The sequence below is a fragment of the Dendrobates tinctorius genome, unplaced genomic scaffold (genome assembly GCF_039654945.1).
Source record: "Dendrobates tinctorius isolate UK_male_01 unplaced genomic scaffold, ASM3965494v1 ptg000067l, whole genome shotgun sequence".
Classification (NCBI taxonomy): Eukaryota; Metazoa; Chordata; class Amphibia; order Anura; family Dendrobatidae; genus Dendrobates; species Dendrobates tinctorius.
Genome location: NW_027361735.1, coordinates 221,673 through 238,927, shown reverse-complemented (window position 1 = coordinate 238,927; position 17,255 = coordinate 221,673). Strand labels below are relative to the sequence as shown.

The 17,255-nt window shown below is 41.9% G+C and overlaps 2 protein-coding genes across 4 annotated transcripts in view; one reads left to right on the top strand and one right to left on the bottom strand.

Annotated features, from left to right (window-relative positions):
- The window catches only part of LOC141095116 (uncharacterized), a 225,002-nt gene that overhangs the window by 79,793 nt on the left and 127,954 nt on the right, over nt 1-17,255 (top strand). The window lies entirely within an intron of this gene.
- LOC141095115 (uncharacterized) lies at nt 7,700-15,883 on the bottom strand. Of its 2 annotated transcripts, XM_073580993.1 has the most exons (8): nt 15,173-15,883; nt 14,802-15,094; nt 14,502-14,700; nt 14,072-14,179; nt 13,841-13,977; nt 9,764-9,967; nt 8,595-8,914; nt 7,700-8,455 (listed from the first exon to the last, which is right to left on the bottom strand). In XM_073580993.1, exons 1-5 carry the CDS (start codon nt 15,353-15,355, stop codon nt 13,852-13,854), a joined length of 909 nt encoding a protein of 302 aa, XP_073437094.1. In that variant the 5' UTR covers nt 15,356-15,883; the 3' UTR covers nt 7,700-8,455; nt 8,595-8,914; nt 9,764-9,967; nt 13,841-13,851. The 2 variants fall into 2 exon arrangements, with proteins under 2 accessions (XP_073437094.1, XP_073437093.1); XM_073580992.1 differs by lacking the exons at nt 13,841-13,977; nt 14,072-14,179; nt 14,502-14,700; nt 14,802-15,094; nt 15,173-15,883 and having other exon boundaries at nt 9,764-10,812.

Here is a 17,255-nt window from a genome sequence, read left to right as displayed (position 1 = left end):
ATCCCTAAGCAATTGATGGAGGCCATTTTGACTGAAACCACGCCTAGTAAAATATACAAAGAAATGACCACGGGCACCCAATGGGAGATGATGATGAAGCAGTCAACTTTTATAGGAGATATTTCTAAAAACCCATTTCTTCCAATATGGAATTAGAAAAATGAAGGAAACAGCTACTAAAGCCCAGTGGTGGTTACAATAGAACCTGTTCCTTCCAATAAGGACTTACAATTAGTGACATAGAATATACAATAGAAACCAATGGTTACAAACAACTATTTAGATGTCATATTGGATATTCTTGCTCAATCCTTGTTAGAAAAGGCAACTCATCCAAAAAGGACTGGAAAAACCAGTAAGGAATTAAAAAAAAGAGGAAAAAAGGCTTCTAAAGCCCAATATTAGCTACAATAGGACTCGTTCCTTCCAATAAGGAATTAGAAAACATTGACAAAGGTGCAAGTAACATTTTCAGATATTGTGATGTCTCACGTATGGATTAATCAGTTATAGGAGTGGTGGTGTCCCCCCTGGCCATCTGGGATGTGGCTGCTGGTGGTGGTGTCCCCCCTGGCCATCTGGGACGTGGCTGCTGGTGGTGTCCCCCCTGGTCAGCTGGGACGCGGCTGCTGCTGGTGGTGTCCCCCCTGGTCAGCTGGGACGCGGCTGCTGGTGGTGGTTTCCCCCCTGGCCTGCTGGGACGCGGCTGCTGGTGGTGGTTTCCCCCCTGGCCTGCTGGGACGCGGCTGCTGGTGGTGGTGTCCCCCCTGGCCATCTGGGACGTGGCTGCTGGTGGTGTCCCCCCTGGTCAGCTGGGACGCGGCTACTGGTGGTGGTGTCCCCCCTGGCCTGCTGGGACGCGGCTGCTGGTGGTGTCCCCGTGGCCAGCTGGGCCGCGGCCGCTGGTGGTGGTGTCCCCGTTGCCAGCTGGGCCGCAGCCGCTGGTGGTGGTGTCCCCGTGGCCAGCTGGGCCGCGGCTGCTGGTGGTCGTGTCAACCCTGGCCTGCTGGGATTCGGCTGCTGGTGGTGGTTTCCCCCCTGGCCAGCTGGGGCTCGGCTTCTGGTGATGGTGTCCCCCCTGGCCAGCTGGGACGCGGCTGCTGGTGGTGGTGTCCCCCCTGGCCAGCTTGGACGCGGCTGCTTGTGGTGGTGTCCCCCCTGGCCAGCTGGGATGCGTCTTCTGGTGGTGGTGTCCCCCTGGCCTGCTGGGATTCGGCTGCTGGTGGTGTCCCCCCTAGCCAGCTGGGACGTGGCTGCTGGTGGTGGTGAATTGGAACGCGCGGGGTTAAAATTTCGCCTCACAACATAGCTTAGGACGCTCTCGGGGTCCAGACGTGTGACTGTGCCAAATTTTGTGGCTGTAGCTGCGACGGTGCGGATGCCTATCCCGGACATACACACAAACAAACACACATACATACACACTTTGAGCTTTATATATTAGATTAAATAATATTTAATATTATATTATTAATTATAATATTAATAATAAATATTATACACAAACTGTCTGCTGCCCATAGAAACCAATCTGAACTGTTTCCATGTCCTAAATTGCTCAGGTACAATGAAAGTTGATCTCTGCTTAGTTGCTGTAGGCAACTAATAATTTTTACTTTAGATTGTATGAATACATTTTCAATATAGTCTTAGTGGCCTTTTACCCACTAATAATATTCAATTATATAGCACTATTAATTCCAAATCGCTTTACATACATTTGCAACCCTGTCCCCATTGCGGCTCACAATGTAAACATCCTATCAGTATGTGTTTGGAGTCTGGGAGGAAACCCAGGCAAACATGGGGAAAACATAGAAACTCCTTGCAGATGTTGTCCTTGGTGGGATTTGAAAACACCAAGGACAACATCTGCAAGGATGCTAGGCTGCAGTGCTAACCACAGCCACCCCACCGTGCTAAAAGTGCTTGTTTGCAGCAAAATCATGGACATACAGTGCCAGGTTTGGGGCTGGGTACAAATGAAACAATACATCCATGATTTCACAGCCATCAGAGATCTGCCGACCAATCTTTGAACAAATATCTCTGCATGTAAAGGGGCCTTTGCCCATACTAACAATTCCTTTCTTCTCAGGTTCAAGCTGCCCGTTATGACGTACCAAAAGGCGATTTCTGCATATAAGTATTGGGCAGATGAGATGCCAAAGGACACGCGTTCCCTCACAGCTGATTATCTATACTATGAGACCCTCGAGCACCAGATTGTCTTGACGGATTTAGTTGAAGGAAAGAAACAATTGGTGAAAATGGAGGAAAGCCAAGGTGATTTGAGTGCCTTTGAACGTGGCAAGATTGTTGGTGCCAGAAGGGCTGGTCTGAGTATTTCAGAAACTGCTGATCTACTGGGATTTTCACGCACAACCATCTCTAGGGTTTACAGAGAATGGTCCGAAAAAGAAAAAAAATCCAGTGAGCGGCAGTTCTGTGGCTGGAAATGCCTTGTTGATGCCAGAGGTCAGAGGAGAATGGGCATACTGGTTCGAGCTGATAGAAAGGCAACAGTGACTCAAATTGCCACCCGTTACAACCAAGGTAGGCAGAAGAGCATCTCTGAACGCACAGTGCGTCGAACTTTGAGGCAGATGGGCTACAGCAGCAGAAGACCACACTGGGTACCACTCCTCTCAGCTAAGAACAGGCATCTGATGGCTACTTTCAGCAGGATAATGCGCCATGTCATAAAGCTCGAATCATCTCAGATTGGTTTCTTGAACATGACAATGAGTTCACTGTACTCAAATGGCCTCCTCAGTCACCAGATCTCAATCCAATAGAGCATCTTTGGGATGTGGTGGAACGGGAGATTCGCATCAGGGATGTGCAGCCGACAAATCTGCGCCAACTGTGTGATGCCATCATGTCAATATGGTCCAAAATCTCTGAGGAATGCTTCCAGCACCTTGTTGAATCTCTGCCACGAAGAATTGAGGCAGTTCTGAAGGCAAAAGGGGGTCCAACCCGTTACTAGCATGGTGTACCTAATAAAGTGGCCAGTGAGTGTATATTAGATAGTACAAACACTTCAACAGTAAAATATCAACTGTATTATTGAAAAAACGAATTACAATAATATAACAGTCACCTGTCCCTTTGTCCACCCATAAACCTAATATATAAAGTACACAGATATGTAAACTCATGTAAAATTTTAATCATCTAGCCAGTCTAATTCTGCCCCTTCTCCAAACTGATTTTTTCGGACACCATAATCAAAAAAGATTTCTGTTCCTGGCTTAAGATCTTGATTTGCTAAAAACAGAATTGTTGGTGACCCATCTCCATATGACCAAGCCTTTGGGTTTAGGTTGAAATTGGTGGGCTGATGATTTATCAGCCTTCCAAAAGTGGACTCTATATGTGGATGGCAATCACAAGGCTCTTTGGAGCCATCAATGCATAATTTTTGGTATTTGTATTTAAAAAAGTACATATATGATGTTCCAGTCAGCCTTCTCTGCAGCTTTTCTGCACTTTAATGGTCCATAAGTTCCCCGTGATAGTCACATACCACTTGACCCTTTTTAAAAGCACAGATGGTCTTTACGGTACGTCCACCTTTGCCAGTGTCTTCTGTTGCAATTAGTCCCTTCCATTTCTGTGTTAACACAAGCTCTTTGATCTCATCTTTAAAATTGGGCTTGTGCCTTCGCCCATGGGGTTTCCAAGCACTTTGCACTTCTTTTATGTCTGGAACATTTGTGTCCCATCCCCGTTCTTTAGCATACTTCGCCAATTCTTTTTTGTTGGGGACTCTCTTCAAATATTCTAAGTGTGTATATATATATATATATATAAAAAAAAAAAATTTAGAATAATCAGCACACATATTTTCTATATAAGCATAGGCCTGGAACAGTGCCTTCTACTGTAGATAGATTGGAATGGGGGGGTGTAAACTTTAAAAACTTACCAACAGCATCTGTTGATCTTAATTTTTTCTGATTGAAGAGCCATTTCTTTTGCAGAAATTTTGCATGCTCCCGGTTTACTTTTCTACATTCTCTTATTTTAGGTGGAGAATCGTAGATTGCTACTGGGTGCAAATCTGTCAGCTTCTGAAACAACAGACTGCGTCGACACACAGTTTCCTCATCACTGCTTTGTTCCTCTTCACTGTGGCCCTCTGTGCTCGACCCTTCACTGCTGTCTGATCCCTGTGCATCGCTGGTCCTTGGCCTCATGGAGACACTTTCTCTGTGAAGTCAGAATAAGAGAAGTTATGTTAAAAGGTTTTTCAAGGACTTTAACGATTTGAGCTTTTTAAATGCCTCTATTTTTTCTCTTGACATTGTCATATAGTATATTTTCAAAATTAACTCAGGAAACATCAGGGAAATCACTGGAATAAATAAGACCATTGAACTGAAAGTCATTGCTCAAATCTCATGCTATGGAAGGTGGTTGGTGGGGCTGATTGTGTATTCAGGGTGCTTTCACACTGGCGTTTCATCCTGATCAGGATTTGTGCAGAGGCATCTCCATCAGGATATTTTCCGCATCCTGATGCAAATGCATGTCACAAAATCCTGATCAGGATGTAGTTGGAATGTGAACTTCTGACCTCTGGGGCAGAGGAGATTGGAGGGAGAATAGAGGATAGATGGGAGAAATAAGATATACTGGCAAATGTAAAAAAATAAAATATGATGCGTTCCTATGTTAAGTATAGGTAGAAGATCTGCATCAGGATGCATCAGGATTGCTACGCATACCAACGCACACCACTCAAACGCAGATGTGAAACCAGCCTCAGTTAGGACTCTTACCCAGATGTTTCTCCTTCCTTGCTTTCCTCCATTTTCACCAATTGTTTCTTTCCTTCAACTAAATCCGTCAAGACAATCTGGTGCTCGAGGGTCTCATAGTATAGATAATCAGCTGTGAGGGAACGCGTGTCCTTTGGCATCTCATCTGCCCAATACTTATATGCAGAAATCGCCTTTTGGTACGTCATAACGGGCAGCTTGAACCTGAGAAGAAAGGAATTGTTAGTATGGGCAAAGGCCCCTTTACATGCAGAGATATTTGTTCAAAGATTGGTCGGCAGATCTCTGATGGCTGTGAAATCATGGATGTATTGTTTCATTTGTACCCAGCCCCAAACCTGGCACTGTATGTCCATGATTTTGCTGCAAACAAGCACTTTTAGCACGGTGGGGTGGCTGTGGTTAGCACTGCAGCCTAGCATCCTTGCAGATGTTGTCCTTGGTGTTTTCAAATCCCACCAAGGACAACATCTGCAAGGAGTTTCTATGTTTTCCCCATGTTTGCCTGGGTTTCCTCCCAGACTCCAAACACATACTGATAGGATGTTTACATTGTGAGCCGCAATGGGGACAGGGTTGCAAATGTATGTAAAGCGATTTGGAATTAATAGTGCTATATAATTGAATATTATTAGTGGGTAAAAGGCCACTAAGACTATATTGAAAATGTATTCATACAATCTAAAGTAAAAATTATTAGTTGCCTACAGCAACTAAGCAGAGATCAACTTTCATTGTACCTGAGCAATTTAGGACATGGAAACAGTTCAGATTGGTTTCTATGGGCAGCAGACAGTTTGTGTATAATATTTATTATTAATATTATAATTAATAATATAATATTAAATATTATTTAATCTAATATATAAAGCTCAAAGTGTGTATGTATGTGTGTTTGTTTGTGTGTATGTCCGGGATAGGCATCCGCACCGTCGCAGCTACAGCCACAAAATTTGGCACAGTCACACGTCTGGACCCCGAGAGCGTCCTAAGCTATGTTGTGAGGCGAAATTTTAACCCCGCGCGTTCCAATTCACCAAACAATTTTGCCCCCATCTACATAATGGGGAAAAAGTGGTGTGTGTCAAGCCCCGCCTCTCATTATGATGTCATAATGCCCCTATTTGCATACTGGGAAAGCGGTGTGTGCGTATCAAGCCCTGCCCCTCATTATGATGTCATAATGGTTGCCATGGCGACGCTGATTCATCATAGGTTGCAAGCCTCGCCGCCGCTCATTATGATGTCATGATGGTTGACTATGGGATGGAGGATGTGTGATGGGTATATGGGCACTGGACTATGGGATGGAGGATATGTATATGGGCACGGGACTATGGGATGGAGAATATGTATATGGGCACGGGAATATGGGATGGAGGATGAGTGATGGGTATATGGGCACTGGACTATGGGATGGAGGATATGTATGACGGGTATATGGGCACTCGACTATGGGATGGCGAATATGTATGATGGGTATATGGGTACTCAAATATGGGATGGATGATATGTATGATGGGTATATGGGCACGGGACTATGGGATGGAGGATATGTACAGTGCCGGCAAAAAAAATCTTTACACTTGCGCAGCAAAAAAAAACTTTACCTATAAAATCCACATCATAATTTCACTTTTTAAAAGTGTACACAATGGGGGAGATAATAAAAAGCTGTCTAATATTAAAGCTGGCTTTGTTGCAAATATCAACCAATCAACGCTCAGTTTTCACTTCTCTGGTAAAGCGAAAGCTGCACTCTGGTTGTTATGTGCAGCTCAGCCAGTTTTGCTATTAGGCAGTCTTTTATTATCTCCCTCTGTTTTTTATTATCTCCCACAATGGGTCGAAAGAAGCTTAAAATGGAAGAGAAATCCCGTGCCTTGGCTCTGCTCGAGAAGGGGGATTCGGTGATTGCTGTAGCTAGAGATCTGGGAGTGTCAAGAGAAGCAATTTATCAACTGACGCGGTCGGCGGCATCATTGCCTCCTGGGATGGTACCGCAGAGGAAGTCAGGCTCTGGCGCACCGAAGAAGACTTCACCAAGGACTGATAAGCTTCTGAAGCGTGAAGTGATGTCACATACTTCTATAACTGCTGTTGAACTAAAAAACAAGTACCCTATGCTCCTCCAGAACATCGCAACTAGGACAATTCGTCACCGCCTGCAGAAGGACCTGGGTCTACCAAGTTGCCGTGTCGCAAAGAAGCCCCTGCTCACAGCAGCAATGAAGAAGAAAAGGCTTGCCTTGTGTAAGAAATATCAAGATTGGACATCTGAAGAGTGGAAGAAAGTGATGTTTAGTGATGAGAGCACTTTCAGGCTGGTCAGAGGGAGGCTCAAAGGTTGTGCGTCGTCCGAGTACTGTGCCACGGTATGACCCAAAATATACAGTTAAGACTGTTAAACACCCTGACAGTGTGATGGTGTGGGGTGCATTCAGTGGAAGCATGGGCAGGGCAGGTTTGTACTTCCTTCCCAAGAATGTAATTATGAAAGCAAGCAATTATATTACTGTTTTGGAAGAACACAAGCTTACTTTTTGGGTCATACATCAGTGTGATTACTTTATGCATCATGGAGCCCCTGTCCACAAAGCCAAGGTGGTGAGAAAGTTTCTCAGTGACCATAACATAAACATTTTAGAGTGGCCAGGTAATTCCCCTGACCTTAACCCCAAAGAAAATGCCTGGAATTTAATGAAAAACAAGGTTCAAGAGACATGACCCAGCAACATCAACAATCTAAAGGAGGTGCTGAAGACACTGTGGGTAAACATGGTCTCCACATACTTAGCCAGCCTGGCTGAATCCATGCCTAAACGACTGCAGATGGTGATAAAATGTAAGGGTGACATGACAAAATACTAATTGCGATAAAATATCCACAATAAAACACTTGAATCCACTTGAATATTAAGATTTTGTGGTTTTATTGAACTTGTAAAGACTTTTTTTTGCCGCAACTGTAACAGTCACCTGTCCCTTTGTCCACCCATAAACCTAATATATAAAGTACACAGATATGTAAACACATGTAAAATTTTAATCATCTAGCCAGTCTAATTCTGCCCCTTCTCCAAACTGATTTTTTCGGACACCATAATCAAAAAAGATTTCTGTTCCTGGCTTAAGATCTTGATTTGCTAAAAACAGAATTGTTGGTGACCCATCTCCATATGACCAAGCCTTTGGGTTTAGATTGAAATTGGTGGGCTTATGATTTATCAGCCTTCCAAAAGTGGACTCTATATGTGGATGGCAATCACAAGGCGCTTTGGAGCCATCGATGCATAATTTTTGGTCTTTGTATTTAAAAAAGTACCTATATGATGTTCCAGTTAGCCTTCTCTGCAGCTTTTCCGCACTTTGATGGTCCATAAGTACCCCGTGATAGTCACATACCACTTGACCCTTTTTAAAAGCACAGATGGTGTTTACGGTAAGTCCACCTTTGCCACTGTCTTCTATTGCAATTAGTCCCTTCCATTTCTGTGTTAACACAAGCTCTTTGATTTTCTCATCTTTAAAATCGGGCTTGTGCCTTCGCCCATGGGGTTTCCAAGCGCTTTGCACTTCTTTTATGTCTGGAACATTTGTGTCCCATCCCCGTTCTTTTGCATACTTTGCCAAATCTTTTTTGTTGGGGACACTCTTGAAATATTCTAAATACGAAAAAAAGGAAAAAAAAAATTTAGAATACCGTAATCAGCACACATATTTTCTATATAAGCATAGGCCTGGAATAGTGCCATCTACTGTAGATAGATTGGAATGGGGGGGGTGTAAACTTTAAAAACTTACCAGCAGCATCTGTTGATCTTAATTTTTTCTGATTATAGAGCCATTTCTTTTGCAGAAATTTTGCATGCTCCCGGCTTACTGTTCTACATTCTCTCATTTTAGGAGGAAAAACGTATATTGCTACTGGGTGCCTTTGTGTCAGCTTCTGAAACAACAGGCTGTGTGGACACACAGTTTCCTCATCACTGCTTTGTTCCTCTTCACTGTGGCCCTCTGCGCTCGACCCTTCACTGCTGTCCGATCCTTCACTGCTGTCCGATCCTTCACTGCTGTCTGATCCCTGTGCAGCGCTGGTCCTTGGCCTCTTGGAGACACTTTCTCTGTGAAGTCAAAATAAGAGAAGGGATGTTAAAAGGTTTTTCAAGGACTTTTATGATTTTAGCTTTTTAAATGCCTCTATTGTTTCTCTTGACATTGTCATATAGTGTAATTTTAAAATTAGCTCAGGAAACATCAGGGAAATCACTGGAATGAATAAGACCATTGAAATGCAATAGTCATTGCTCAAATCTGATGCTATGGAAGGTGGTTGGTGGGGCTGACTGTGTATTCAGGGTGCTTTCACACTGGCGTTTCATCCTGATCAGGATTTGTGCAGAAGCATCTGCATCAGGATATTCTCTGCATCCTGATACAAACTCATGTCACAAAATCCTGATCAGGATGTAGTTGGAATGTGAACTTCTGACCTCAGGGGCAGAGGAGAGCGAGGGGGGGAAAGGAGATTGGAGGGAAAATAGAGGATAGATGGGAGAAAGAAGACATACTGGCAAATGTAAAAAAAGACAATATGAGGGAAAAAGAAAGCAAGAAAGAGGGAGAGAGAGAACTTTTTCTCTTTCTATCTCCGGGCATGCTCAGTGTCAAATCCGCCTGCGCTGTGAACGCAGGCATCCTGATGACAGTGCGTCTACATTGACTTTCATATGTTGCTGTGACGCACTGCACCGGATCAGGATGGCTGCAGATATTTCAAGCACTCCAAAATTGCAACAAGTTGCATTTTGGGAGGTCTTGAAGACAACGCACCTATCTGCATCCTGATCAGGATGCGTTCCTATGTTAAGTATAGGGAGAAGATCTGCATCAGGATGCATCAGGATTGCTACGCATACAAACGCACACCACTCAAGCGCAGATGTGAAACCAGCCTCAGTTAGGACTCTTACCCAGATGTTTCTCCTTCCTTGCTTTCCTCCGTTTTCACCAATTGTTTCATTCCTTCAACTAAATCCATCAAGACAATCTGGTGCTCGAGGGTCTCATAGTATAGATAATCAGCTGTGAGGGAACGCGTGTCCTTTGGCATCTCATCTGCCCAATACTTATATGCAGAAATCGCCTTTTGGTACGTCATAACGGGCAGCTTGAACCTGAGAAGAAAGGAATTGTTAGTATGGGCAAAGGCCCCTTTACATGCAGAGATATTTGTTCAAAGATTGGTCGGCAGATCTCTGATGGCTGTGAAATCATGGATGTATTGTTTCATTTGTACCCAGCCACAAACCTGGCACTGTATGTCCATGATATCGCTGCAAACAAACACTTTAAGCAAGGCGGGGTGGCTGTGGTTAGCACTGCAGCCTTGCATCCTTGCAGATGTTGTCCTTGGTGTGTTCAAATCCCACCAAGGACAACATCTGCAAGGAGTTTGTATGTTTTCCCCATGTTTGCTTGGGTTTCCTCCCAGACTCCAAACACATACTGATAGGATGTTTCAGGGTGGATTTGATTTAAATGTAACTGATTTAAATCACGATTTAAATCACGATTCAAATCACTAGTCAGTAAGGCTTGATTTAAATCAGTGATTTAAATCAAAGTTTCTACCTAAACTAGTTCTTGCTACTTTAACATGCAAGTAGATGAAGATTTTTAGAATCACTTTTTATATTACTTTTTTTCTCCCCAGTTTAATGGGTTAATCATTCATATTTGGACACCACTGTTCTGTTGTACTTAGGAAGGAGAAAAATAATCCTGACCTTAATAACAATTTAAATAGATTTATTCAACTGAAACAATAACAACATTACAGCTTAAGTTATTTGCTTAAACAAACATCCATGTTTGTTAACTAATTTGGCTAAACAAAATATATATATATTTTAAGAAACTTAGACTGTCAGCCCAGCCGACACATGAAAAACTTAAATACTACTGTCCCTGCTGTCCTCTGTAGCTCACTTGTCGTCATCTTCATCATCATCTTCTTCTTTGTTCCTATTCATAATCTGGAAAAGAAAAACAAGCTTTCCTGCTTTATTGGGTCCCAACCGATTTCTCAATTTAGAATGAATGAGTCCAAAGGAAGAGAATATTCTTTCAACGCCTGCAGAAGAAGCTACTGCTGTTAAAAGTGAAATCATTACTTGAACAGTCTCTAAATCCAAGCGCTTAAGTGACTTCCACCAGTTTACTGGTGTGACCTTCCTTAAAATATCTTCAGCAAACATATATTTCTTGAATGGTTCCCCCTTAGCTCTGAAATTTATTATAGTTGGCATTAAAGATGGATGATTGCTGGATACCCATGTCATAGCTAACTCCTCTTCCTCAGCACTTAGGTTTTGACCCTGATATTGGATATTGACAATATTTGCCAAAAAATGAGCTGGAGTCAGTGCTTGTCCCATTCGTTTGTTTACTGCTTGTAATTTAATTCTGTCCATGTGTAGTTCTGTTTTTAAGTGTTCACTCAGTTCCTTCCAAATTTCAACAGCATCCGCAATAAAACAGCTATTTTTCTGTATTTTGTTTAAAGCTTGAGAGATGGGTTTCAGGAAGCTCAGCATATGTTCAACATTTCTCTTAAGCCCAATGTTGAGGATTTTGGCCGTGACAGTGCCATCTATTTTATCTCGATTTTCTTCACAAAGTGTCATCAGAATAGGCCAGTTTTTGATATACTGCTCAAAACAGTCCACCACAGAGTTCCATCTAACATCTTGTGGGAGCGTTAGCTTGATTCCACCCATCCTTTTCAGAGCTGCTGCAGCAAAATGATTATTACGGAAGTATTTAGCAATTTCAACAACATTAGCCTTTATTTCTGGAACACTTAAGTCTTTGGCTAAGAGGTGCAGCAAATGAGCACTGCAACCATATGTTATTAGCAGCTTTGTATTCCCTCCCTGCTCTTCTAAATCTCTTCTCATCTTGGATACGTTTGCAGCATTGTCAGTGACCAAACTGCGTACTAGACATTTGAATTTTTGTTCACATGTCGTTATAGCTTTTACTGCCACTTCTTGTAAGTATTCTGCTGTGTGTGCATTTCCTGACGTATCAGTTGTTTGTGCAAGGAAGACTTTACCTTCTTCTGTTGTTATACAAGCACATACAATAGGATCATTGTGGACATTACTCCACCCATCAATACTTCGGTTAACAATTTTACCCTCCAGAGCTGTTGCACATTGCTCCATTTCTCTGTCATACACTTGATCCAGCAGTTTCCCTGCAACATCAGCTCTGCTGGGTGGACTGTATCCTGGTCTCAGTGACTGAACCATATTAATGAAATGTGGGTTCTCAGTCAGACGGAAAGAAGAGTTCGTTGCATAAATAAACTGGGCAATTTTTTCATCAATCAACTCTTTTTCTAATCTGCTAGTTCTTATCACAAACCTATCTATGGTGGTTCCAGGAGGTAAAGGTTTTTTCTTCCTTTTGGGTGATTGTGATATGTGGGTGTCTGATGATGATGCTGCTGCTGCTAATGAAGCACTATCCTGGATGGATAACTCTGAAACTGTAGAACAGGATGATGGTGATCTTGGAGGTGGATAGTTTCCAGAATCCATGAATTCCCCTAAACAAAAAAAGTCAATGCTGTTATTTTATTGTTTATACAATTTCTGCTTATTGTACACAACACATCACTGCCCCTGCCCCAAAAGGAATATTTGTTTTTCTTCATAACTGTACCAAATGACAGTAACATGCAGTAATAATAAGAAATATAATTTTTCTCACACATGACAGTTCAGTCTTTAGAAATAGGATTCAATAAAAATGTTTACCAACCTGAAGATCCTGCCTGTTCAGAAGTGTTTCTTTGGTCATCTTCATCACCGCACTTCTCATGATGTTGCCTCATTCTCGCCACCAGGCCTTGCATCTCTTTGTTGCATCGTTTGCATTTTGCACGCATGCCTGCCTTACCGATAGGCGAAGGAGCTTCATTAAAATATTCCCAAACTGGGTCTCTTTTACGGCCTGCTGCCATTATAAGGAAAGAATGTAATAAACCTCAGATCGTACACACAAACAGATCCAGACTTGTCTGTCTGTGGCTATGCTGCAGTATTGTGCTCAAAGTTTCACTTTCATTTTCTTGTCTGCTTGCCCTTCCTCCTCCTCACACTTAGATTCACATTCTTCTTGTGTTGTGCAGATCTATTCCACTCCAAACAATCAGAAACATATTGTCTAACTTCTTGGACTTGGCACTGAAGGGGTTGATTCTGTATTCATAGGTTTGTAGAACAATAGGATTAAGGTCTTTTTCTCAACTCTGTTCATGTTGTAACATTTTTGCCCTGAAGAAGAGGCTGGGACCTCTGCGGAGTCAAATTCAGTTTTGAGAACTGCGTAAGTAAAGCGAGCGTCTGTGATAATATAGGAGAGAAACTGCCCACTAATCCTACAGAAACCTCTGGAAGAGCATGGCATTGTGAATGTTACACATATACAGCCTTTATTCTACTGAGTTAAACAACTCAGCTTTATCTCATGATGGAAGAACCTTTGGATGGTAAAATATTTTCCTCAAAAAGCAGTTTATTGAAAAAAATCCGATTTAAATAAAAAAAAATCCGATTTTTTTGATTTTTTTTTTTTAAAAAAACATTGATTTTTATCCACCCTGGGATGTTTACATTGTGAGCCGCAATGGGGACAGGGTTGCAAATGTATGTAAAGCGATTTGGAATTAATAGTGCTATATAAATGAATATTATTATTAGTGGGTAAAAGGCCACTAAGACTATATTGAAAATGTATTCATATAATCTAAAGTAAAAATTATTAGTTGCCTACAGCAACTAAGCAGAGATCAACTTTCATTTTACCTGAGCAATTTAGGACATAGAAACAGTTCAGATTGGTTTCTATGGGCAGCAGACAGTTTGTGTATATTTATTATTAACATTATAATAAATATTATTTATTTAATTCTATATATTTTCACTTTGCCTTATTTTAAAAAATAAGGACCTGTGTTTCTCTCCCTTTCCACTTACCTGTTATGAAATCACATCAGGTCTGCTGAAGGATTTTTCAAACCTTGGCCAGATTGAGAAAGCAAAAATTGCTCGACGGTGGTTGATTGCACTTTATCCAATGTCGACTGTATTTTTTCAAAATATATTCTAAAAAGCTGTTAGAGTAAAACAATAAATTAGCGATTTGATCTATGTAGAACACTGAAATATATACTCTTCATGTTTTCTCCAAGGATTTCTAACACGTACCTTCTCCTCCTCATTGTCCAGTATAACTATATCGCGTCCTATGTAAACAGCTACGAATTTGTTTTCTTCACGGTCTTTTACTTCTATCTTTTGCAACCAATGTTTTACCTATTGGATAACAAACAGAAAATACATTGCATATGACACACCATCATATCTACACAAAAATGGTTGGTGATCAACAGCACCCAGCAATCTGAAGTCCTCATATACCTCAAGGGTCGTGGCGCAAGTCTCAACCGGGGAGTCCACCCAGTAACAGGTACATAGTAGAAGAACGGAAGACAGCGTCTCACAGGTTGGTGCAGTATCAAAAAGCGCGCTGTGAGCGGAATAAAGTGCTTTTTGATACTGCACCAATCTGTGACATGCTGTCTTCCATTCTTCTACAGCATCATATCTGTCAATAGTATGATAATAAGTTGCTTACCGCTAGGTTGTTGGGTACCGATGGCTTGCGTTTGTGTCTCAAAATGAGGAGTGCAATGAGGTATGATACAGCTAGAACCTTTTCATTGTTGGAGATTTTTTGATCCAACATTGCGTTCCTAAATATGGTGTTGATAGGTTTTTTAGACACTTCTAGGATTTTGCAGCATTCTTGATTAGTGATTGGCTGGGGAGCCAACCTGTATGGGATTAAAAAAACAAAGTTACTTTCACACTTATTCATTCTTATGAATACTTTGTAATTTACGGAAATTATCCAAGCAATGACTCCAATACTTACCCCCTTTTCATGCCTTTACTTGTCTTATGGAGTCCCTGTTGAATCTCGTTTAATTCCTCTAAAAAACGTTTTGCATTTACTTTTGTTTCTTCCTCATCCACGGTATCAGGGCAGTTGTCTCTCACAAAAATCACAAATTGGCGCACATTTCGTAGGTATTTTTGAATAGTATTCTGAGTATTTTTCTTTGTCAGTTCATCAAAATATGCCTTTGTCTTGTCAGATTCGTTTATAAAGTCCAGGGTGATTTCCTCCGGATTGATGAAATAAAGAAATTTGGCAACATGGTCTACCTGAAATTAAATGCACATACATTAGGATTTGTCTCTTATTCATCAACTACATGCAACCTGACAGCATTTCAAACTTACCATTGCCTCAGCAGAAATCTCTTTATGGGTCGCCTGTAAAAATGTTTTAAACCGTGTCAGCATAGGGGAATTTATATCATGTTTCTTGTACATCCCAGCCTCCGACAGTTGTTTTCGCGGGTGAGACCTGAAACAGATATAGACACACATATTGGGACACATAGTAGGGAACTTTTTGCTCATAATTAGTGTCAGATACCTGTATATCCAGTATCTCTCTACATAATTTTCTATTGTAGCAAGATGAGGGTCATAACTACAATAGGTGCAGGGGTTACAATCGCACGTGGGCCCTGGTGGCTAGGGGGCTCCAAAAGTCCCTTTTGGCCTACAGAAAGACTAATGCTATTACAGATTTGCAACAATTGAGGGCTCCGTTGGAGCCTTTGCATTGGGACCCATGAGCTTCCAGTTACGCCATTGATCAAGATCCTAACACTTTCCATACACAGGGACATCCCTGCCGCATGACCAGTGAAAAGGTGAGGACTCCCCACCCACCAAAAAGCACCCCACCTTGTTTGGCCAGAGAACCACCCCCCCAGCACCCATCACTACCCAAAAACGCACGTATCAGGTTTCTGAGGCTCCATGGAGCTGGCTGCATGACCCCTCCGCCCCCCATGCTCCTGGTTGTCACAGCATATGCATACAGTGTGGAGACCCAGAAGAGATTCACTTGCCTGATGTATAGCACACATTGTGTGTATATGTAACACTACTCAACCAGGAAAAGAAGAGGACATAAGGCTGGCCCCTGAGACTACCCTGCATACCTGCTCAGTGACTAGTGGGTAGAAATCATCTAATAATGCATGCAACATACATTGAGTAGGCCTGTGTATATCCACCGGACACATGATCCAGACAGCCTCTGTGTACCCTGTTATCCAATTAAATAACTGATATACACAGATATATCTGCACATGCTTACTTATATTTAATCTGTTATCAATACAGTACTTGGACCTAATGGTACCGTATTTTCCGCTTTGTAAGACGCACTTTTTTCCCCCAAACTTGGGGCGAAAATGGGGGTGCATCTTACAAAGAGGATATACAGTCATATGTAAAAGTTTGGGCACCCCTATTAATGTTAACCTTTTTTCTTTATAACAATTTTGGTTTTTGCAACAGCTATTTCAGTTTCATATATCTAATTACTGATGGACTCCGTTATATTTCTGGATTCAAATGAGGTTTATTTTACTAACAGAAAATGTGCAATCTGCATTTAAACAAAATTTGTCCGGTGCAAAAGTATGGGCACCCTTATCATTTTCTTGATTTGAACACTCCTAACTACTTTTTACTGACTTCCTGAAGCACTAAATTGGTTTTGTAACCTCATTGAGCTTTGAACTTCAAAGCCAGGTGTACCAAATCATGAGAAAAGGTATTTAAGGTGGCCACTTGCAAGCAGTTCTCCTATTTGATTCTCCTATGAAGAGTGGCATCTTGGGCTCCTCCAAACAACTCTCAAATGATCTGAAAACCAAGATTATTCAACATAGCTTTTCAGGGGAAGGATACAAAAAGTTGTCTCACAGATTTAACCTGTCAGTTTCCACTGTGAGGAACATAGTAAGGAAATGGAAGAACACAGGTATAGTTCTTGTTAAGCCCAGAAGTGGCAGGCCAAGAAAAATATCAGAAAGGCAGAGAAGAATGGTGAGAACAGTCAAGGACAATCCACAGACCACCTCCAAAGACCTGCAGCATCATCTTGCTGCAGATGGTGTCATTGTGCATCGGTCAACAATACAGCGCACTTTGCACAAGGAGAAGCTGTATGGGAGAGTGATGCGAAGGAAGCCGTTTCTGCAAGCACGCCACAAACAGAGTTGCCTGAGGTATGCAAAAGCACATTTGGACAAGCTAGTTACATTTTGGAAGAAGGTCCTGTGGACTGATGAAACAAAGATTGAGTTGTTTGGTCATACGAAAAGGCGTTATGCATGGAGGATAAAAAACACAGCATTCCAAGAAAAACACTTACTACCCACAGCAAAATTTGGTGGAGGTTCCATCATGCTTTGGGGCTGTGTGGCCAATGCCGGCACCGTGAATCTTTTTGAAGTT